The sequence below is a fragment of the Coregonus clupeaformis genome, unplaced genomic scaffold, assembly GCF_020615455.1.
Source record: "Coregonus clupeaformis isolate EN_2021a unplaced genomic scaffold, ASM2061545v1 scaf0348, whole genome shotgun sequence".
NCBI lineage: Eukaryota > Metazoa > Chordata > Actinopteri > Salmoniformes > Salmonidae > Coregonus > Coregonus clupeaformis.
The window spans coordinates 271,134-293,346 of record NW_025533803.1 but is presented as its reverse complement, the minus strand read 5'-3'; the positions used below and the strand labels follow the sequence as shown (position 1 = coordinate 293,346).

Here is a 22,213-nt window from a genome sequence, read left to right as displayed (position 1 = left end):
GCGAGGAGAGCGAAGCGGCAGAAGGCTCATTGTGTGTCGGCTAGAAAGTGGGGGTCGTTGCGGGGGGGAGAAAGCGTGCGTGGAGGCTGAACTCTCGCTTTTGTCGCCTGTGGAGGAGGGGGCGGATTAAGTAGCCTTCTCGCTCACACATACACACACCAGGGACGCCCGGTTCGTTTATCAGCATCATCATACCCGTTACCGAGGATACACAGTAAACCGGGAAGGGATGCAGACTTAGCGCGAGACGGACAGTGGGACTTCGGTCTCAGCTGGATTCGGTAAATGGTGCGTGCACCGTGCGGTCGTCGGCGATGAGAAGAAAGGAGGACAAAAGATGAACGCTGGAGGATAGACACGGCCCCCCGGTAGACACGCGCCATCGGTTTACCGCATCTCTCTGATCTCGTTTCGCCGTGCGTGAGTCTGTCTGTCGGTCGTTCAGACTGTGTCTCACTGGGAGAAAAAACCCGAATAGTATTCCCGAATCACAGGAGGCGTTGCCTGTATCTGACTGCCTGCAGAGAGACTATTGTCTGTGTGTGTTTGTGTGTATGTGTGATTTGACGTTTAGGGGTGTGAGCGGGTGTGCTCGTGTATGTGCGTGTGGTGACGACTGTGAGAGATGTGTTTGTCTGATTTGATGGCGAGGGGTGTGTGAGTTGCTGGTGTAAGGGTGTGTGTAATTGACAGTACAGGTGTGTGTGTGTGAGCCATGGGGAACACAGAGAGTATGGAGTCCCAGCTAGCGGTGATCCGGGCCAGGGCTGCTCCTGTCAAGCTGCCCATGCCTGATCCTGCTGAGCTGGAAGAGAGGTTCTCCATTGCACTGGTAGGTAACACACACACACACTCACACACACACACACACACATTCACACACACACACTCTCAAAAGGCCTACAGACATGCATGCATGCATGCACGCACACACACACATACACATGTGCACATGTACACACACACATGCATACACACAGAATGTGCACACACACACACACATGAAACTCACACATGCTCACATACACATCTCATACATTACATGTGTGTGTATGTACGAGCGTTGAGTGTGTGTGTGTGTTGGAGTGTGTACGCTAACCCATTATGGCTGACTAGTTAGAATAGATTCGTCTTGTTGTGAATACCATCTCTGTCTCTGCCTATGCAACGCATTGCCTCTCCCCCGATACACTGCCATATTTAATTCACTGAGTGTGTGGTTGTCAGTAAGAGTCTTTCATATGCACACATACTCATGTTTAATTCACTGCTCACGCATGCTCATCTCTCTGCTGAAGAGGGAATGTTTGTCTTCAGTAGACAGAGATCTTCTGGAGAAGCCGTGTGCGTCCTTTATTAGTTTAATTTCCCTCCCCCCTCTATCTATCTATCTATCTCTCTCTCTCTCTCTCTCTCTCTCTCTCTCTCTCTCTCTCTCTCTCTCTCTCTCTCTCTCTCTCTCTCTCTCTCTCTCTCTCTCTCTCTCTCTCTCTCCATCTCTCTCTTCATCTCTCTCTCTGTCTCTCTCTTGCTGTCTCTCTCTCCGTCTCTCAGAACTCGATGAACCTGCCTCCTGACAAGGTGCGTCTGCTGCGTTGCTACGACAACGAGAAGAAGTGGGAGCTGATATGTGATCAGGTGAGACAGAAGGTCAACCCTGATTGGCCAAAGAACAGCCTGGTCTGATAATGACCCCTAGCACTGTCCCTCTTCTATGTTAGTAGACCTGAAGGAACTGGATAGGTGTAAGATATATGGACAAAGCTCCCCTAAGCCCATTGGAAGGATGTGTGTGGCCAGCGTCACATGGCTGATATACCAGTCCAGTCCTTGGCCAGTGTGAAAGGCAAGCGTGTAACCATTGCTTGTGGGTGTGTGCGTGGGTGTGTGCATGTATGTATGTGTGTTTGTACTTGTGTGTGTTGTAGGAGCGGTTCCAGGTGAAGAACCCTCCTCACACCTACATCCAGAAGCTGAGAGGATTCCTTGACCCAGCCGTCACACGCAAGGTGAGTGACAACCACGTCACCATGGTAGCAGAACTAGTAATATCATAGAAACAAGATGGTAACACACCCTGTAACATTTGTCCCTCAACCTGACACAGTAGGGTAGATACAATTTAGAATTCCAGAATTTCCCAAACCAGCAGACAGGAAATTATTTTGAGGGGAATTCCAGAATAACCGTAACCCTACTGTTGTCAGAAATTCCGTCGGAGAGTCCAGGAGTCGACTCAGGTGCTCAGAGAGCTGGAGATCTCACTACGGACCAATCACATCGGGTGAGTCACAGGCCGCAGCCAATCACTTGCAAAGAGTCCTGGATCAAAATGAATCTGAACCGAATCAGAGTCACGCTGACGTTCACTCAGTTCCAAACCATTCTGACTCCGAGACAGGGTTTAGCTGGCTAGTGGTTTTAGTGATTGTTGATTGGCTAGCAGTTCTGCTGATTGTTTGTATAGCTAGATATTTAACAGTTAATTATTTCTATGACAATATATTATAATAACATGATAATAAATGGTAATATACTGTTCCTCTGTCTCCAGGTGGGTGAGGGAGTTTCTCAATGAGGAGAATCAGGGTCTGGATGTCCTAGTAGAGTACCTCTCCTTCGCTCAATACGCAGTCACGTGAGTGTGTGTGACTGTGTGTGTGAGTGACTGTGTGTGTGTGTGTGCATATCACTTTTTCCCTATGCGTGTGTTCTGTTGAGTCACACGTGTATGTGTGTGTGCGCATGCGTGTGTCTGTGTGTGTGCGTGACTGTGTGTGTGTGTAGGTTTGATGGGGAGGTATCTGAGGCCAGTACTGAGGAGAGAGCTGTAGATTCCCCCTGGAGTCGTTCTATAGAAGATCTCCATGGAGACAGCAACCTGCCCTCCCCCTCCAGTGGCAACAACATACCGCGCTCCGCACGCCACTCTATCGGGTAACACACACACACATTTATGCCAATCCATCAGATAACACACACACACACCAACTTCCTGTGTTCATTCTGTGTTTACTGTATGTTGACTGCGTGTTAGTTCAGCGTTGGTGTCCAGGTCTAACACACTGCCCAGTAGGAAGACACTGAAGAACTCCCGACTGGTGTGTAAGAAGGACGACGTGCACGTGTGTGTGATGTGTCTCAGAGCCATCATGAACTACCAGGTGAACTACTCCTCTGTCTCCTCTCACCTTGCTGCTCTGACTCCTTCTCACCCATCGCTCCCTCTCGCTTTTAACTCCTCCTATCTCTCGCTTTTAACTCCTCCTATCTCTCTCTTTTAACCCCTCCTATCTCTCTCTTTTAACCCCTCCTATCTCTCTCTTTTAACCCCTCCGATCTCTCTCTTTTAACCCCTCCTATCTCTCTCTTTTAACCCCTCCTATCTCTCGCTTTTAACCCCTCCTATCTCTCTCTTTTAACCCCTCCTATCTCTCTCTTTTAACCCCTCCTATCTCTCTCTTTTAACCCCTCCTATCTCTCTCTTTTAACCCCTCCTATCTCTCTCTTTTAACCCCTCCTATCTCTCTCTTTTAACCCCTCCTATCTCTCTCTTTTAACCCCTCCTATCTCTCTCTTTTAACCCCTCCTATCTCTCTCTTTTAACCCCTCCGATCTCTCTCTTTTAACCCCTCCTATCTCTCTCTTTTAACCCCTCCTCTCTCTCTCTTTTAACCCCTCCTATCCCTCTCTTTCCTTCTCTTTCTCTCTTCCTAGTACCACCTCTTCTTCCCCTCGTCCTCTTGAGTATTTGTTCATCAGCGTCATTATTTGCATTTTTTCTCTCTGTCTGTAGTATGGCTTTAACATGGTAATGTCCCATCCTCATGCTGTGAATGAGATCGCTCTGAGCCTCAACAACAGAAACCCAAGGTCAGTAGACAGTACACACCTCTCTCTGTGTCTGCCCTAGGAAGGAAGAAACCTTCAGAGCAGTGGTTCCCAACCAGGGTACTAGGACCCCTTGGGGTACTTGGTCTATCCACGGGGGTACTTGAGAAGACTCATGAGACTAAAGGCCTACTGGTAAAATTCATAGGTACTCTGGGCAGAGCAACATTCAGTTGGTGGTACAGTAACCGAAAAAGGTTGGGAACCACTGCTTTAGAGGGAACCAGACCTTGTATTTTGGCCAGGACTCCCTTGTAACAGAGAAGGGTAACTAGATAGAACCTCTGAAGTCCATCTAAATACTCTCTCTCTCTCTCTCTCTCTCTCGCTCTCTCTCTGTCTCTCTCTCTCTCTCTCTCTCTCTCTCTCTCTCTCTCTCTCTCTCTGTCTCTATCTCTCTCAATTCAATTTCAATTCAATTTCAATTTAAGGGCTTTATTGGCATGGGAAACTTATGTTAACATTGCCAAAGTAAGTGAAGTAGATAGTAAACAAAAGTGAAATAAACAATAAATATTAACAGTAAACATTACACTCACAAAAGTTCCAAAAGAATAAAGACATTTCAAACGTCATGTTATGTATATATATATATACAGTGTTGTAACAATGTGCAAATAGTTAAAGTACAAATGGGAAAATAAATCAACATAAATATAGGTTGGATTTACAATGGTGTTTGTTCTTCACTGGTTGCCCTTTTCTTGTGGCAACGGGTCACAAATCTTGCTCTCTCTCTCTCTCTCTCTCTCTCTCTCGCTCTCTGTCTCTCTCTCTCTCTCTCTCTCTGTCTCTCTCTGTCTCTCTCTCTCTCTCTCACTCTCTCTCTCTCTCTCTCTCGCTCTCTGTCTGTCTGTCTCTCTCTCTCTCTCTCTCTCGCTCTCTGTCTGTCTCTCTCTCTCTCTCTCTCTCTCTCTCTCTCTCTCTCTCTCTCTCTCTCTCTCTCTCTCTCTCTCTCTCTCTCTCTCTCTCTCTCTCTCTCTCTCTCTCTCTCTCCAGGACTAAGGCTCTGGTATTGGAGCTGTTGGCAGCTGTGTGTTTGGTCAGAGGAGGTCATGAGATAATCCTGTCTGCTTTCGACAACTTTAAAACAGTAAGTTGTGTGTCTGTGGGTATGCGTGTGTGTGTGTGTGTAAGTGTAAGTGTGTCTGGCTACACTGGATTGATTGCTGATGGTGTTTCTCAGCCTTTTCCAATCTCCCCCTCGTTATGTCAGGTGTGCTCTGAGACCCTGAGGTTTGAGAAGCTGATGGAGCATTTTAAGAACGAGGATGACAACATTGACTTTATGGTATGACTCTCACCCTCTCACTCTCTCTCTCACTCTCTCTCTCTACTCTCTCACGCTCACACTCTCTCTTACTCTCTCACTCTCTCACGCTCACACTCTCTCTTACTCTCTCACTCTCTCACGCTCACACTCTCTCTTACTCTCTCACTCTCTCACACTCACACTCTCTTACTCTCACTCTCACACTCTCGCTCTCACTCTTTCACACTCTCTCACTCTCACTCTCTTACTCTCACACTCTCTCACACTCACACTCTCTCTCACGCTCACACTCTCACACTCTCACTCTCGCTCTCACTCTCTCACACTCACTCTCTCACTCTCTCACACTCTCACACTTCACTCTCACAGTCTCACAGACTCACACTCTCACAGTCTCACAGTCTCACACACTCACACACTCACACTCTCACACACACTCAAACACTCACACTCACACTCTCACACACTCACACTCTCATACACTCTCACACTCTCACACACTCCCACACAGGCGTGGATGATGCCTGCTGATGCTTAGCCTTGATTGTGGTGGCTGCAATGTCAGATATGTGTGTATCTTAGATGTGTGTGAGAGTATTCAGAAGTGTGTGTTGTCCTCTGTCTGTGCAGGTGGCCTGTATGCAGTTTATAAACATTGTGGTACATTCTGTTGAGGACATGAACTTCAGAGTGCATCTTCAGTATGACTTTACCAAACTCAATCTGGACGATTACCTAGAGGTGAGAACACACACAGACACACACAGACACACAGACACACACACACACAGACACACACACACACACTGAATGAACACATTCTCCTCTCCCCCTTCCAGAGGTTGAAGCACACAGAGAGTGATCGGCTGCAGGTCCAAATCCAGGCTTACCTGGACAATGTGTTTGACGTGGGGACGCTGCTGGAGGACGCAGAGACCAAGACCGCCGCGCTGGAGAGGGTAGAGGAGCTGGAGGAGAATATGACCCACGTAAGGACACACACAGTCGGACCGACTCTGACACATACAGTGGTGGCTGGTGGCACTTTAAATCAGAGGACAGGCTCATGGTAATGGCTGGAACAGAATTAAATCATGTGTTTGATACCATATAATTCCGTTCCAGCCATTATTATGAGCCGTCCTGCCATCACCAGCCTCCTCTGACACACGCACACACGTGCAGGCACACGTACATACACACACACGTACACACACATACAGACTGCTGAGTAGACGTTTATGTTTCCTTGCAGATGACGGAGAGGCTCCTGGACACAGAGAACGAGGCCATGGCCAAGATAGTGGAGCTGGAGAAACAGCTGATGCAAACCCACAAGGAGCTGGACACCATACGGGTGAGGGAGATGCTAGGCTAGGCTATCGCTAGCAACGGGGCATTGAACACTCAGCCATTTTGTTACGTTACAGCCTTATTCTAAAATTGATTTAATAGTTTTTTCCTCATCAATCTACACACAATACCCCATAATGACAAAGCAAAAACAGGTTTTTAGACATTTTAAATGTATTAAACATAAAAAACTGAAATATAACATTTCCATAAGTATTCAGACCCTTTACTCAGTACTTTGTCGAAACACCTTTGGCAGCGGTTACAGCCTTGAGTCTTCTTGAGTATGACGCTACAAGCTTGGCACACCTGTATTTGGGGAGTTTCTCCCATTCTTCTCTGCAGATCCTCTCAAGCTCTGTCAGGTTGGATGGGGAGCGTCGCTGCACAGCTATTTCCAGGTCTCTCCAGAGATGTTGGATCGGGTTCAAGTCCGGGCTCTGGCTGGGCCACTGAAGGACATTCAGAGACTTGTCCCGAAGCCACTTGGATGTGTGCTTAGGGTCGTTGACCTGTTGGAAGGTGAACCTTTGCCCCAGTCTGAGGTCCTGAGCGCTCTGGAGCAGGTTTTCATCAAGGATCTCTCTGTACTTTGCTCCGTTCATCTTTGCCTTGATCCTGACTAGTCTCCCAGTCCCTGCCGCTGAAAAACATCCCCACAGCATGATGCTGCCACCACCATGCTTCACCGTAGGGATGGTGCCAGGTTTCCTCCAGACATGACGCTTGCCATTCAGGCCAAAGAGTTCAATCTTGGTTTCATCAGACCAGAGAAACTTGTTTCTCATGGTCTGAGTGTCTTTAGGTGCCTTTTGGCAAACTCCAAGTGGGCTGTCATGTGCCTTTTACTGAGGAGTGGCTTCCGTCTGGCCACTCTACCATAAAGGCCTGATTGGTGGAGTGCTGCAGAGATGGTTGTCCTTCTGGAAGGTTCTCCCATATCCACAGAGGAACTCTGGAGCTCTGTCAGAGTGACCATCTGGTTCTTGGTCACCTCCCTGACCAAGGCCCTTCTCCCCCGATTGCTCAGTTTGGCGGGGCAGCCAGCTCTAGGACGAGTCTTGGTGGTTCCAAACTTCTTCCATTTAAGAATGACGGAGGCCACTGTGTTCTTGGGGACCTTCAATTCTGCAGACATTTTTTGGTACCCTTCTCCAGATCTGTGCCTCGACACAATCCTGTCTCGGAGCTATACAGACAATTCCTTTGACCTCATGGCTTGGTTTTTGCTCTGACATGCACTGTCAACTGTGGGACCTTATATAGACAGGTGTGTGCCTTTCCAAATCATGTCCAATCAATTGAATTTACCACAGGTGGACTCCAATCAAGTTGTAGAGCAAAGGGTCTGAATACTTATGTAAATAAGGTTTTAAGTTTTAATACATTTGCAAACATTTCTAATAGCCTTTTTCGCATTGTCATTATGGGGTATTGTGTGTAGATTGATGAGGATTTGTATTTATTTAATCAATTTTAGAATAAGGCTGTAACGTAACAAAATGTGGAAAAAGGGAAGGGGTCTGAATACTTTCCGAATGACCTGTATATGCTCAAGCTAGGCTAACTCTCTCCTATTCCAGGATGTGTACACTAGCACTAACAACCAGGTGCACACCCTGCGGAGGATCGTGCGTGAGAAGGACCAGACCATCCGCAGGCAGAGTCGACTGGAGCGCCAGGCTCAGGAGGGTGGAGGGGGCACCTTGGTGGTACAGGGAGGGGGCACCTTACACCCCGCGAGGGGCGAGGGGGACGGAGGGTGGGGGATTTTTCCTCCCCTTCTCTGACCCTCGGCATGACCCTCTCCACCAGCCCAGAGACAGTGGGCTATGGCTTACCAGGGGTGGGACTAGGGATGATGCCAGCCCCTCCCCCTCCCCCACCACCTCCACCAATGCCAGGGATGCCAGGGGACAGTGAGTGTTAGTTCTGACCTATCATATCGCTCGGTTGTTAATGTAATTGATGTAATAGTTCTAATCAGCCTTCTCTCTCCTGTCTTCTCTCTTCTTCCTCTGTAGTTTCAAACGGGCCCTACCCCGCCCCTCCCCCTCCTACTCCTCCTCCTCCCCCTCCTCCCCCCTTACGTTCCATGGAGTCCTCCGGCCCTCTGCCTCCCCCTCCTCCTCCATGCGCCCCTCCACTCCCCGGCTGTGGTGGATCACCCACTGTCATCTTTAACTCCGGCCTGGCAGGTAAGGCTGTGTTGGTGCTGTGTGCCGCATGTATCAAAGAGAGATTTGAGAAGTGTACTTCTATAGTTATATAAGGATCTCCTGGTGTTAACACTGTAGTGATCTGCCTCCCTTTCTCACTGTAGTTGATTCTGATTGTAGTATTCTGAACTACCACTCTTCTCTACTGCCTGGGTTCTCTCCCTCTCTCTGGTTCTCTGTCTCTGATTCTAATGTTCTCTCTTGTTCTAATTCAATATTCTCCTCTGTTCTGCTCTCAGAGGGCTCACTCAAGCTGTTCTGTAGGTTCCCTCTGATCACACGCTTAGTACCTGTCTCACACCCCTCCTCAGTACCAGTCTCACACCTTAGTACCTGTCTAACACCTCTCTTCAGTACCTGTCTCACAACTCTCCTCAGTACCTATCTCACACCTCTCCTCAGTACCAGTCTCACTTCTCTCACCTTAGTACATGTCTAACACCTCTCCTCAGTAACTGTCTCACACCTCTCCTCAGTACCTGTCTCACGCATGTCTCATACCTGTCTCACGCCTCTCTCCTCAGTACCTGTCTCACACCTCTCTCCTCAGTACCTGTCTCACACCTCTCGTTAGTACCTGTCTCACACCTCTCCTTAGTACCCGTCTCACACCTCTCCTCGGTACCTGTCTCACGCCTCTCTCCTCAGTGCCTGTCTCACACCTCTCTCCTCAGTACCTGTCTCACACCTCTCGTTAGTACCTGTCTCACACCTCTCCTTAGTACCCGTCTCACACCTCTCCTCGGTACCTGTCTCACGCCTCTCTCCTCAGTGCCTGTCTCACGCCTCTCTCCTTAGTACCTGTCTCGCACCTCTCCTTAGTACCTGTCTCACGCCTGTCTCTGTAGTACATTACATCTGTGCCATACATCTCTCATAACGGTACACCTCCTCAGTACCTGTCTCACGCCTGTCTCTGTGCCATACATCTCTCATAATGGTACACCTCCTTAGTACCTGTCTCATACCTGTGTTATTCTGTGTCGTGTGGTTATGTGGTGAGGTGATGTCTTGTGGTGTGATCATGTTGTGTTGTGTGTCATTTTGTTAGATGAATGCTGTGTTCACATCTCTCTACTGCTGCTGATACTTCTCTCTCTCTTCCTTCCTTTCCCTCCTCCTTCTCTCTCCTCCTTCTCTGTCTCCTCCTTCCTTTCCCTCCTCCTTCTTTCTCTCCTCCTTCCTTTCCCTCCTCCTCCTCTGTCTCCTCCTTCCTTTCCCTCCTCCTTCTCTGTCTCCTCCTTCCTTTCTCTCCTCCTTCCTTTCCCTCCTTCTTCTCTGTCTCCTCCTTCCTTTCCCTCCTCCTTCTCTGTCTCTCTCTAGCTGTGAAGATTAAGAAGCCTATTCAGACTAAGTTCCGTATGCCAGTGTTTAACTGGGTGGCTCTGAAACCAAGTCAGATCAATGGAACTGTCTTCAACGACATAGACGACGAGAGGATCCTCCAGGTACACACACACACACACACACACACACACACACACACACACACACACACACACACACACCGAGACACACACACACACACACACACACAGAGACACACACACACACACACACACACACACACACAGAGACACACACACACACACACACACACACACACACACCAGAGACACACAGAGACACACACACACATCTTCCTCAGTACAATGTGTGTAACATACAGTATGTGTGTGATTCCCTGTCCTCTCCAGGAGCTGAATGTGGAGGAGTTTGAGGAGATGTTTAAGACCAAGGCCCAGGGGCCAGCAGTGGATGTGACTCTGAGCAGGCACAAGGCCCCTCAGAAGGGCCCCAACAGGGTGTCTCTGCTGGAGGCTAATAGAGCCAAGAATCTGGCCATCACCCTCCGCAAGGCTGGCCAGGGGCCCGAACTCATCTGTAGGGCCATCCAGACGTAAGTCACCCCTAACCTCTGACCTTTAACCGTTACACTATATATTACTATTACTAATTATTATAGCTCTCTGTCTCCCCCCCATCTCTCTCTCAATTCAATTTCAATTTAAGGGCTTTATTGGCATGGGAAACGTATGTTAACATTGCCAAAGCAAGTGAAGTAGATAGTAAACAAAAGTGAAATAAACAATAAATATTAACAGTAAACATTACACTCAGAAGTTCCAAAAGAATAAAGCCATTTCAAATGTCATTATGTCTATATACAGTGTTGTAACAATGTGCAAATAGTTAAAGTACAAATGGGAAAATAAATAAACATAAATATGGGTTGTATTTACAATGGTGTTTGTTGTTCACTGGTTGCCCTTTTCTTGTGGCAACAGGTCACAAATCTTGCTTCTGTGGTGGCACACTGTGGTTTTTCACCCAGTAGATAAAGGAGTTTATCAAAATTGGGTTTGTTTTAGAATTCTTTGTGGATCTGTGTAATCTGAGGGAAACATGTGTCTCTAATATGGTCATACATTTGGCCGGAGGTTAGGATGTGCAGCTCAGTTTCCACCTCATTTTGTGGGCAGTGTGCACATAGCCTGTCTTCTCTTGAGAGCCAGGTCTGCCTACAGCAGCCTTTCTCAATAGCAAGGCTACGCTCACTGAGTCCATAGTCAAAGCTTTCCTCAAGTTTGGGTCAGTCACAGTGGTCAGGTATTCTGCCACTGTGTACTCTCTGTTTAGAGCCAAATAGCATTCTAGTTTGCTGTTTTTTTGTTAATTCTTTCCAATGTGTCAAGTAATTCTCTTTTTGTTTTCTCATGATTTGGTTGGGTTAATTGTGTTGTTGTTGTTGTTGTCCTGGGGCTCTGTGGGGTCTGTTTGTGTTTGTGAACAGAACCCCAGGACCAGCTTACTTAGGGGGCTCTTCTCCAAGTTCATCTCTTTGTAGGTGATGGCTTTGTTATGGAAGGTTTGGGAATCGCTTCCTTTTAAGTGGTTATAGAATTTAACGGCTCTTTTCTGGATTTTGATCATTAGTGGGTATCGGCCTAATTCTGCTCTGCATGCATTATTTGGTGTTTTTCGTTGTACACAGAGGATATTTTTGCAGAATTCTGCATGAAGAGTCTCAATTTGGTGTTTGTCCCATTTTGTGAACTCTTGGTTGGTGAGCGGACCCCAGACCTCACAACCATAAGGGGCAATGGGTTCTATAACTGATTCAAGTATTTTTAGCCAGATCCTAATTGGTATGTCAAATTTTATGTTCCTTTTGATGGCATAGAAGGCCCTTCTTGCCTTGTCTCTCAGATTGTTCACAGCTTTGTGGAAGTTACCTGTGGCGCTGATGTTTAGGCCGAGGTATGTATAGTTTTTTGTGTGCTCTAGAGGCAACGGTGTCTAGATGGAATTGGTATTTGTGGTCCTGGCAACTGGGCCTTTTTTGGAACACCATTATTTTGTCTTACTGAGATTTACTGTCAGGGCCCAGGTCTAACAGAATCTGTGCAGAAGATCTAGGTGCTGCTGTAGGCCCTCCTTGGTTGGTGACAGAAGCACCAGATCATCAGCAAACAGTAGACATTTGACTTCAGATTCTAGTAGGGTGAGGCCGGGTGCTGCAGACTGTTCTAGTGCCCTCGCCAATTCGTTGATATATATGTTGAAGAGGGTGGGGCTTAAATTGCATCCCTGTCTCACCCTACGGCCCTGTGGAAAGAAATGTGTGTGTTTTTTGCCAATTTTAACCGCACACTTGTTGTTTGTGTACATGGATTTTATAATGTCGTATGTTTTTCCCCCAACCCCACTTTCCATCAATTTGTATAGCAGATCCTCATGCCAAATTTAAATTTTGAAATCAACAAAGCATGAGAAGACTTTGCCTTTGTTTTGTTTTGTTTGTTTGTCAATTAGGGTGTGTAGGGTGAATACGTGGTCTGTTGTACGGTAATTTGGTAAAAAGCCAATTTGACATTTGCTCAGTACATTGTTTTCACGGAGGAAATGAACTAGTCTGCTGTTAATGATAATGCAGAGGATTTTCCCAAGGTTGCTGTTGACGCATATCCCACGGTAGTTATTGGGGTCAAATTTGTCTCCACTTTTGTGGATTGGGGTGATCAGTCCTTGGTTCCAAATATTGGGGAAGATGCCAGAGCTAAGGATGATGTTAAAGAGTTTAAGTATAGCCAATTGGAATTTGTGGTCTGTATATTTTATCATTTCATTGAGGATACCATCAACACCACAGGCATTTTTTTGGGATGGAGGGTTTGTATTTTGTCCTGTAGTTCATTCAATGTAATTGGAGAATCCAGTGGGTTCTGGTAGTCTTTAATAGTTGATTCTAAGATTTGCATTTGATCATGTATATTTTTTGCTGTTTGTTCTTTGTTATAGGGCCAAAAAGATTGGAGAAGTGGTTTACCCATACACCTCAGTTTTGGATAGATAGCTCTTCGTGTTGTTTTTGTTTAGTGTTTTCCAATTTTCCCAGAAGTGGTTAGAGTCTATGGATTCTTCAATTACATTGAGCTGATTTTTGACATGCTGTTCCTTCTTTTTCCATAGTATATTTCTGTATTGTTTTAGTGATTCACCATAGTGAAGGCATAGGCTCAGGTTTTCTGGGTCTCTATGTTTTTTGGTTGGATAGGTTTTCTCAATTTCTTTCTTAGGTTTTTGCATTCTTCATCTAACCATTTGTCACTGTTGTTACTTTTTCTTCAGTTTTCTGTTAGAGATTTTTTAGATTTGATAGGAAACAGAGAGGTCAAATATACTGTTTAGGTTTTGTACTGCCAAGTTTACACCTTCACTATTACAGTGGAATGTTTTGTCCAGGAAGTTGTCTAAAAGGGATTGAATTTGTTGTTGCCTAATTGTTTTTTGGTAGGTTTCGACACTACTTTCCTTCCAGCATTTCTTAATATTATTCAGTTCCTTTGGCTTTGATGCCTCATGATTGAGTATTGCTCTGTTCAAGTAGACTGTGATTTTGCTATGGTCTGATAGGGGTGTCAGTGGGCTGACTGTGAACGCTCTGAGAGACTCTGGGTTGAGGTCAGTGATAAAGTAGTCTACAGTACTACTGCCAAGAGATTAGCTATAGGTGTACCTACCATAGGAGTCCACTCGAAGACTACCATTGACTATGTACATACCCAGTGTGCGACAGAGCTGCAGGAGTTGTGACCTGTTTTTGTTGGTTATGGTGTCGTAGTTTTGCCTAGGGGGGCATATGGGGGATGGAATGCTGTCACCTCCAGGTAGGTGTTTGTCCCCCTGTGTGCTGAGAGTGTCAGGTTCTTGTCCAGTTCTGGCATTTAGGTCGCCACAGACTAGTACATGTCCCTGGGTCTGGAAATTATTGATTTCCCCCTCCAGGATGGAGAAGCTGTCTTCATTAAAGTATGGGGATTCTAGTGGGGGGATATAGGTAGCACACAGGAGGACATTTTTCTCTGTTGAGATAATTTCCTTTTGAATTTCTATCCAAATGTAAAATGTTCCTGTTTTGATTAATTTAATAGAGTGAGTTAGGTCTGCTCTATACCAAATTACCATACCCCTTGAGTCCCTTCCCTGTTTCACACCTGGTAGTTTGGTGGATGGGACTACCAGCTCTCTGTAACCTAGAGGGCAACCAGTGGGTCCGTCTCCTCTATACCATGTTTCTTGTAGGATGACAATGTCTGTATTTCCGATTTCTTTGGTGAAGTCCAGGTTCCTGCTCTTTAGGCCAAAGGCAGATGACCTCAGGCCTTGGATATTCCAGGATGAAATAGTGAAGGCTTTGTGTTCCATAAAGTGTCTAATGTTGTTGGTCGTGTAGTTTGGCCACAGGCCAGTAAGTGTGAGCAGAGCCTGCTGAGCATCTGGTACATGCCACTGGCTTGGGCTAGTGTAAGAGTGGGGGTTGGGCCTGTTTGCCTGCTCACAGCCTGGGCGTATGTGTGACTTTCATGTTGAGGCCCTCTTTGCAGGAGTGGGGGGCATGTGGTAGGTAGGAGGGGCATAGGTCTGATCTGAGGGGGCCTAAATGGAGTGTGGGCATGGTTGACTTGGTGGGGTGTTAATTGGTGGTGGTGGGGGTGTAGATGTAGCTGATGGTGCTGTGGTCTGGATGTAGGTCCTCTCGGCGGGGGTCCTCTATGTGTAGGTCCGGGGGGGTCGTTTGTGCCTGTGTGTATTATTATGTGGCCAGTCAGACAGAAGGTCTAGGGCGCGCTGGGTTTTTGGACACCAGAGTTTAGACACTATTTCTCTCTCTCTCTCTCTCTCTCTCTCTCTCTCTCTCTCTCTCTCTCTCTTCTCTCTCTCTCTCTCTCTCTCTCTCTCTCTCTCTCTCTCTCTCTCTCTCTCTCTCTCTCTCTCTCTCTCTCTCTCTCTCTCTCTCTCTCTCTCTCTCTCTCTCTCTCTCTCTCTCTCTCTCTCTCTCTCTCTCTCTCTCTCTCTCTCTCTCTCTCTCTCTCTCTCTCTCTCTCTGTATGGTGTAAGTCCCTGATGTACCTGAAGTGTATAATGTGTGTACTGGTATAAAAACTGTGTGTGTTCTCTATAGGTTTGACATGCGTACTGTGCGTGTGGACTTTGTGGAGTGTCTGATGCGTTTCCTCCCCACTGAGGGAGAGATTAAGATGCTACGGCAGTACGAGAGGGACAGAAAGCCAGTGGAGGCACTGAGCGATGAGGACCGTTTCATGTTGCAGTTCAGCCGCATAGAGAGACTGGCCCAACGCATGTCCATCATCACCTTCATGGGCAACTTCCAGGACAACATACAGATGCTCACACCGGTACACACACACACTGTGATATACTCTGTCTGAACACACACATACTGTTACAGGTCCACTCATAATACACATAACATAACATAATAACATTCTATAATAACTTGATTGTTGGTTTGGTTTCTGTCCAAAGCAACTCCACGCAATCATCGCTGCTTCTGTGTCCATCAAGTCCTCCCAGAAACTCAAGAAGATTCTAGAGGTGAGTGTGTGTGATCTCTCTGTCTCTCTCTCTCTCTCTCTCTCTCTTTTTGTTCTCTCTCTCTTTTTGTTCTCTCTCTCTTTTTGTTCTCGCTCTCCTCTCTGTCTCTCTCTCCTCTCTCTCTCTTTTTGTTCTCTCTCTCTCCTTTCCATCGCTCTCTCCTCTGTCTCTCTCTCTCTTTTTGTTCTCTCTCCTCTCTGTCTCTCTCTCTCTCGTCTCTCTCTGTCTCTCTCTCTCTTTTTGTTCTCTCTCTCTCCTCTCTGTCTCTCTCTCTCTGTCTCTCTCTCTGTCTCTCTCTCTCTTTTTGTTCACTCTCTCTCCTCCTGTTTTAACTGTATATGTGTGTGTTTCTCAGATTATCCTGGCTCTGGGGAACTATATGAACAGCAGTAAGAGAGGAGCGGTGTACGGATTCAAGCTGCAGAGTTTAGACCTGGTAAAACACACACTCTACCCAACACACTATTTCTAATGTCTAACACACACTACCCAACACACTCTTTCTAATGTCTAACACACACTACCCAACACACTATTTCTAATGCCTAACACACTCTACCCAACACACTATTTCTAATGTCTAACACACACTACCCAACACACTATTTCTAATGCCTAACACACTCTACCCAACACACTATTTCTAATGTCTAACACACTCTACCCAACACACTATTTCTAATGTCTAATACACTCTACCCAACACACTATTTCTAATGTCTAACACACACTACCCAACACACTCTTTCTAATACCTAATACACACCTTCTGATTCCTAACACACACTACCTAATATACATATCTTTGTGATACGTAACACACACATAATACGCTTGATACACACTTTTGCATGTCAAATACACACCAGAAGGTAATATGTGTGTTCCTCCCAGCTGCTGGAGACTAAGACCACCGACAGAAAGCAGACCCTGCTGCATTACATAGCCAACGTGGTGAGAGAGAAATACCCTGGAGTCGCTCTGTTCTACAACGAGCTGCACTATGTAGAGAAAGCTGCTGCAGGTGAGTGTGTGTTTGTCTTGGTGTGTCACAGTTCTCTTCCTCTGGAGAACGTGGTGTGTGATATTAAGGAACTAACCTATTATATTGTGTGTGTGTGTGCCAGTGTCCCTGGAGAACGTGGTGTGTGATATTAAGGAACTAACCTATTATATTGTGTGTGTGTGTGCCAGTGTCCCTGGAGAACGTGGTGTGTGACGTGAAGGAGTGTCAGCGTGGTATGGAGCTGTCGTGGAGGGAGTACAGTATGCATGGCCACAACCCACTCCTCAAAGACTTCATCAGCAAACATGAGACCCGCCTGCAGAAACTACAGGAGGGACGACGCATCGCACAGGCAAGAACACACACGGGATCTCAGATACATCACATAACAAAGTGGTATATGACCATGGTGACCATGGTCCTTCATGGTCCTGTTTTCTGACCCTGGTTGTGTCATGGTTCTCAGGATGCATTTGACGATGCGGTGAAGCACTTTGGGGATAGCTCTAAGACCATGCCGCCCTCTGTCTTCTTTCCTGTGTTTGTACGATTCATCAAAGCCTACAGGGTGAGCAGAATTTGTGTGTTTGTGTGTGTGTAGCTACAGTATACATAAAGATGCTACTCAAAGCTGAACTTAATGTGTGTGTGTGTGTGTGTGTGCGTAGCTGGCGGAGGAGGAGAATGAACAGAGGAGGAGGCAGGAGCAGGCGTTGATGGAGAAGCTGGAGCAGGAGGAGCTGCAACAGGAGCAGGAGGAGCCTAAGGTACAGCCCCGTTACCATGGAGACAGGCCTGCCGGTCTGTCGCCATGGATATGACAGCATCACCTTGACTTCACAGATACAGTATCTGTTCTGTGGAATGGAAGGACTGATGTTTTCTCGTTCCCTCTCTTTATCTCTCTCCATCTTTCCTTCTCTACTCCTCACACATACATTGACTCACCAACACATATCTCCTCTCTCTCTCTCTCTCTCTCTCTCTCTGTCTCACACACACACACACACACAGTCCCCGTCCAACCGTCCAAAGCAGCGGCAGCAGGAGTCCCTGATTACAGAGCTGAGGAGGCGACAGGGTGGTAAAGACAGCAGACATGTCTACGAGGGCAAAGATGGAGCTATAGAGGACATCATTACAGGTACACACACGTGCACACACACACACACACACACAGTAGTTTAGTGCTGTGTGCTGTGTTTTGATTGGCTGTTTTCTGTCTGCAGTGCTGAAGACCGTCCCTTTCACTGCCAGGACGGCCAAACGCAGCTCCCGCTTCTTCTGTGATCCCGCCCACACTGAATAACACTACTAAACTCTCAGAGAGAGATAGAGAGAGGGTAGAGGGAGAGAGAGGGAGATGAAGAGGAAAAAATATACTCTTCGAGAGAGATATACAGGGTAGAGGGGAGAGAGAGGGTGAGGGAAAGCTAGGTGGGAGAGCTAAAGGGGAATAACAATGAGAGGAGAGAAGCATGGGGGAAAAGAGCGGCAGTTAGAGAGAGAGAGAGAGAGAGAGGGGAGGGAGAGAGAGAGAGAGAGAGAGGGAGGGAGAGGGGGGGAGGGAGGAGGAGAGAGAGAGAGGGAGGGAGAGGGGGAGGGAGAGAGAGAGAGAGAGAGAGAGAGAGAGAGAGAGAGATCAAGATGACCTGTGACATCACCTGTCTGGTCTGATATCACTGCCCCCCCACCCCCATCCCCTCTGTTTCACTTACACATGTTATGAAGCTTCTTCGCTGATTATTACTGTTAATAACCCTCCTATAACCCTGGAATCAACCTGCAACCCACCATGCACTTTGACTTTCTGTCCTCTAAACCCGAAGACTGTTGAAGGGGGTCGGGTGAGAGGGTGAGAGGGAGGAACTTGATATGCGATGACAGTGACTGGACATTTAGTAGCAACACAGTCTGGTCATTTACTAGCTACATAGCATTGCCAGTTTATCAGTTAATATTAGACATGACAAGCAAAACAGAACAGCAAAAATAAACAGTTGTTTTTTGTCCAATTAGTATTAGTGATGTACAGTATGTGTCTCTAAAGCTGTGTGATGATGTCAGCAAATGGCGTGATCGCTGTCATAGCATATTGAGAAGGGAGGGGAGAAGTTCGAATCGTTTCTTCTTGTTGAACATTCCAACCAATTCTAATTGGTAATGGCATCACAAAGGGTTCTTAACCCACTCCTATCCAGCTGTAAGATGCCAGAATTGAACACTGAGAATAGTGTTCGAAAAGCTCACACCTACAAGGGTCCCTCTCCTCTGTCTGCTGCTGTGTGCCAGTGAAACTTGTACAGCGCTCGCTACGTTCACTACATTGACTGTGTTTACTATTTACTACCTTTAACCTCCAACAGGGTTTTTCCAAAGCTCAAGCCCTCCAGTTCCTCAGTCCTGCTGGTTTTCCTTTCTCCCTGGCACTTGATTGATTGTTTAGTGTTACTGATAATGATTGGCTGTAGAGTGCACACACACCTGGTTTCCCAGGTAGAAATCAGTCTCTGATTAAACGAGAAGTAAGAAAACCAGTAGACACTGTGGCCCTCGAGGACAGGGGTTGATACCCCATACTACCCTCAAATAAAGGTCCCTGTCTTATCCTTGCCTGACCATCCAGTGGGCTGAGTCCCAGTCTGTTTCTGCTTTATAGCCAACTACTCCTTTGTTGTGGTCTTGTCAAGGTGAGGTAAAGGATGTAGTGTTCTTGAATGCAGAAACAGTCTGGCACCTAGGCTACTACATCCCCCATGATCTTTTCTGGCCAACTTTTGGCAAGACTCGAGAGGGATCGCTCCATTTCATAAAAAAATCATAAAAAAATGTAACTGCAAAAACAACAGCACAATACTTTTCTACGTGTATATATATTTTCTAGGGAATCCCGCTCGTTGCTTTTATCCCCCACTCCCACCCCTGCTGTTTGTCAGTGTTGATGTTAATTCTTAATCTGCACATGTTGTGTAAATAAACTGTATCCAGTCAGACTGTGTGTCTCTGTGTGTTTGCCACTGGAAGACCCTCACTAGTAACTTTGAACATATATTTATATCATAAAATTCGTTTCCATAGTAAGATTTACATTAATCCAACAACACAATATATATATACTTTAACACATATCACCGGGAAAAACTTCTGAAAAACCGCGAATGGTAATCAAATAATCTTTGGCGTTAAATTGTATCATCTCGTCTCCATGGTGACACCGAATTCAGCGTCGTCGACAAAATGTGTGTGGGTGTGTGTGGGGAGGGGAGGGTGGGGGGGGTTACATTTGAGTGACATTTGCTTCATTCAATCGATAAACTGGAAATTGCGAAATCAATTTACATCCGCCAATAACGTTCATTGGAAGTATGGAAGCGATGTTTTCATTGGTCCGACGTTACTTCCCGTTTCAAACAAAACCCGCCAGTTCCCGTTTATGCTAGCGCCAGTAAAAAAAGTTAATGTAACAAAAGCTTCAACTTGACAACATCAACTAGTTTCGCTCAAGATAGTGCTTCAGAGAATGCTTCAGACATTTTTTGCACTCAAAGTTGGTGCAGTTTGCAGATAGTTGATTAGGGCTACTCTTGGAAAGAATTTGTTAGCTGTTAGCTACCGTCGTTTTTATTCCTTTGATTTGGACAGCAGTTGGCTAGCCAGCTATGCCAAAGCAAGGGCTTGCTAGACACAAGGTAAGACATCTCACCTATTCACAATGTCCCTGTGAACTGGTTCTTAGACTTCCTGAAAATGACTGTAGTTAGCCTCATACAGTAGTGTCTAGCTTTTTCCCCTAGCCTCTCAGGGAAAGGACACCATTTTAGAGCGTATTCATATTCAGCTCCTGTTTTTGACTAACAGGTGATATCCTCTGGAAGACTAACTGGAGGTGGGAGGGGCCAGGGCTCAAAGAAGAGGTAAGTCAGGGCTGTCAAACTCGTTTAGCCCCGGGGACCGCATTCGGTCTTCAACGAGGGCCGCACTGAAATATTTCCTCGCCGCCAAAATTTGCAAAAAATAATTCCGTTTTTGGAATTTAAGGCTCCCCGACTGTCTAGCTTTCATTTCGGTTATTATTAGCGAGCAGATTGGCATTTATTGTCATGAATCTTGCCCTGGAGGCAGCTCTGTAGAGTGGTCACTAGCTGGCACAGGCAAACAAATCAGATTTGAAACCTAACCCTGTTACAGAGTGTCATCATATCCATTCACTGTCACTCTGTTCTGTAGGGGAGCAGGGCGTCCACTAGTAACTTCTACTGAGCCGGCCTATTCCCTCTACTCCACCGACTCAGAGAACCAGGTAATAACACATCCATAAACAGTCAGTAGCGACTTTAAAAACAAGCCTATAATGTGTAATATATTAATAAGAGTTATAATCACCTAACAGTGATTATATGGTAAGTTGTAACCATGTTTTGCATCTATGCTCTCTCTAAGGTGACAATCATTCACAAGGGTCTGGATCGGTGTGCTACACTGCTCAATGGCATTCTCCAGGCAGAGACAGCAGGTACCAGTCAACTATTTACTCTGTTTCCACAGAACCTTTACATTTCTAGTTTAAATTATTGACTAAAGTGTTTGCATTGTGTGATAGAGGCCAAGCCAATCTCCGTCAGGGGAACAGGGAAGACTCGAGCCGCCAGATCCCGACCGCTGTGTACTCTGGGAAAGGAGAGAGTGGACGCAGAGAGGAGGAAGCAGACAAAGAGACCTGTCACTCAGACCGCTAAAAAAACAGGTGGGACCTGTGTGTGTGTGTGTGTGTGTGGTGTGCGTGGTGTGCAAAAATGAATACCTCTCTCTGCTCCAGCTCCCGTGCAGAAGACGATCCTATCATCCCTGTCGTATCCTGGGATGAGGAACAATATTCAGAGTTCAGCCGGAACGTCAGAACCGGGGTCAGACGCTCGTTTTAACTGTCGCCTGACCACCTCCACCCCCACCCTGAGTCCCCAAAGACTCCCCCCTAACAACACACTATCGACACTACCCCCAGGCCCCTCACTCCCTCTAGCCCAGCCTGGAGGCTCCATCTCTGGGGTGGCATCAGTCCACCTGGGGGGCTCTACCTCCACAGCTCCGTTAGCTGCTCCTGGAGCTGTAGCTACACCTCCACCCACAGGCCCAGTCCTCTCTCTCCTCGCAGCCCAACCAGGAGGCTTCATCTCTGGGGTTGGAGGTCCGGCTGCCCAGGGGAGATCCAGGTCCTGTAGTCTGCACCTTGGTGCTCTCTCTGTGGAGAGGCTAGCCCTGTCTGCCCCCTGCCCTCTGACATCTCTGTGTCTGGAGAAAGTGGACATCAATCTCTTATTCCTGCTCTCGCCCTCGTCAGGGAACACCAGTACTCTTCTCTGAAATTCATCCTCACCCCCCAGCCTCAGTCCCAACCTCACTCTCACCCCCCAGCCTCAGTCCCAACCTCACCCCCCAGCCTGAGCCCCAATCTCACCCCCTTGCCAACAGTCAACCCCAGTCTGCCCCAGATGCTCCATCCCTGGGCAGGGGGGTCAGCTGGATTCTACCCAGGATGGAGAGGCCTTAGCCAGGAGGCATGGGGCCACATGG

The 22,213-nt window shown here is 46.9% G+C and overlaps 2 protein-coding genes across 2 annotated transcripts; both read left to right on the top strand.

The window, feature by feature from the left end:
• LOC123484525 (formin-like protein 2) lies at window positions 1-18,169 on the top strand. Its single transcript, XM_045214991.1, is given in 27 exon segments — window positions 1-832; window positions 1,555-1,638; window positions 1,929-2,009; window positions 2,208-2,284; window positions 2,555-2,638; window positions 2,788-2,937; window positions 3,038-3,164; window positions 3,797-3,873; window positions 4,891-4,984; window positions 5,108-5,182; window positions 5,795-5,905; window positions 6,004-6,153; window positions 6,420-6,521; window positions 8,101-8,278; window positions 8,281-8,436; window positions 8,542-8,715; window positions 10,060-10,184; window positions 10,434-10,636; window positions 15,203-15,437; window positions 15,568-15,636; window positions 15,992-16,072; window positions 16,531-16,660; window positions 16,831-16,994; window positions 17,109-17,210; window positions 17,311-17,409; window positions 17,657-17,786; window positions 17,872-18,169. Coding segments are annotated over 27 exon segments (3,255 nt in total). The 5' UTR covers window positions 1-715; the 3' UTR covers window positions 17,952-18,169.
• A 1,879-nt stretch (window positions 18,170-20,048) lies between these two features.
• On the top strand, window positions 20,049-22,013 carry LOC123484520. Its single transcript, XM_045214986.1, has 6 exons — window positions 20,049-20,331; window positions 20,501-20,556; window positions 20,870-20,942; window positions 21,083-21,155; window positions 21,243-21,386; window positions 21,459-22,013. Exons 1-6 carry the CDS (start codon window positions 20,302-20,304, stop codon window positions 22,001-22,003), a joined length of 921 nt encoding a protein of 306 aa, XP_045070921.1. The 5' UTR covers window positions 20,049-20,301; the 3' UTR covers window positions 22,004-22,013.
• The last annotated feature ends 200 nt before the right edge of the window (window positions 22,014-22,213 follow it).

Coding starts and splice junctions, on each gene's coding strand:
- LOC123484520 (XM_045214986.1), top strand. CDS start 20,302: ATGCCAAAGCAAGGGCTTGCTAGACACAAG. Junction 20,332..20,500: donor AAGGGCTTGCTAGACACAAG/GTAAGACATCTC, acceptor TTTGACTAACAG/GTGATATCCTCTGGAAGACT. Junction 21,387..21,458: donor TCAGACCGCTAAAAAAACAG/GTGGGACCTGTG, acceptor TCTCTGCTCCAG/CTCCCGTGCAGAAGACGATC.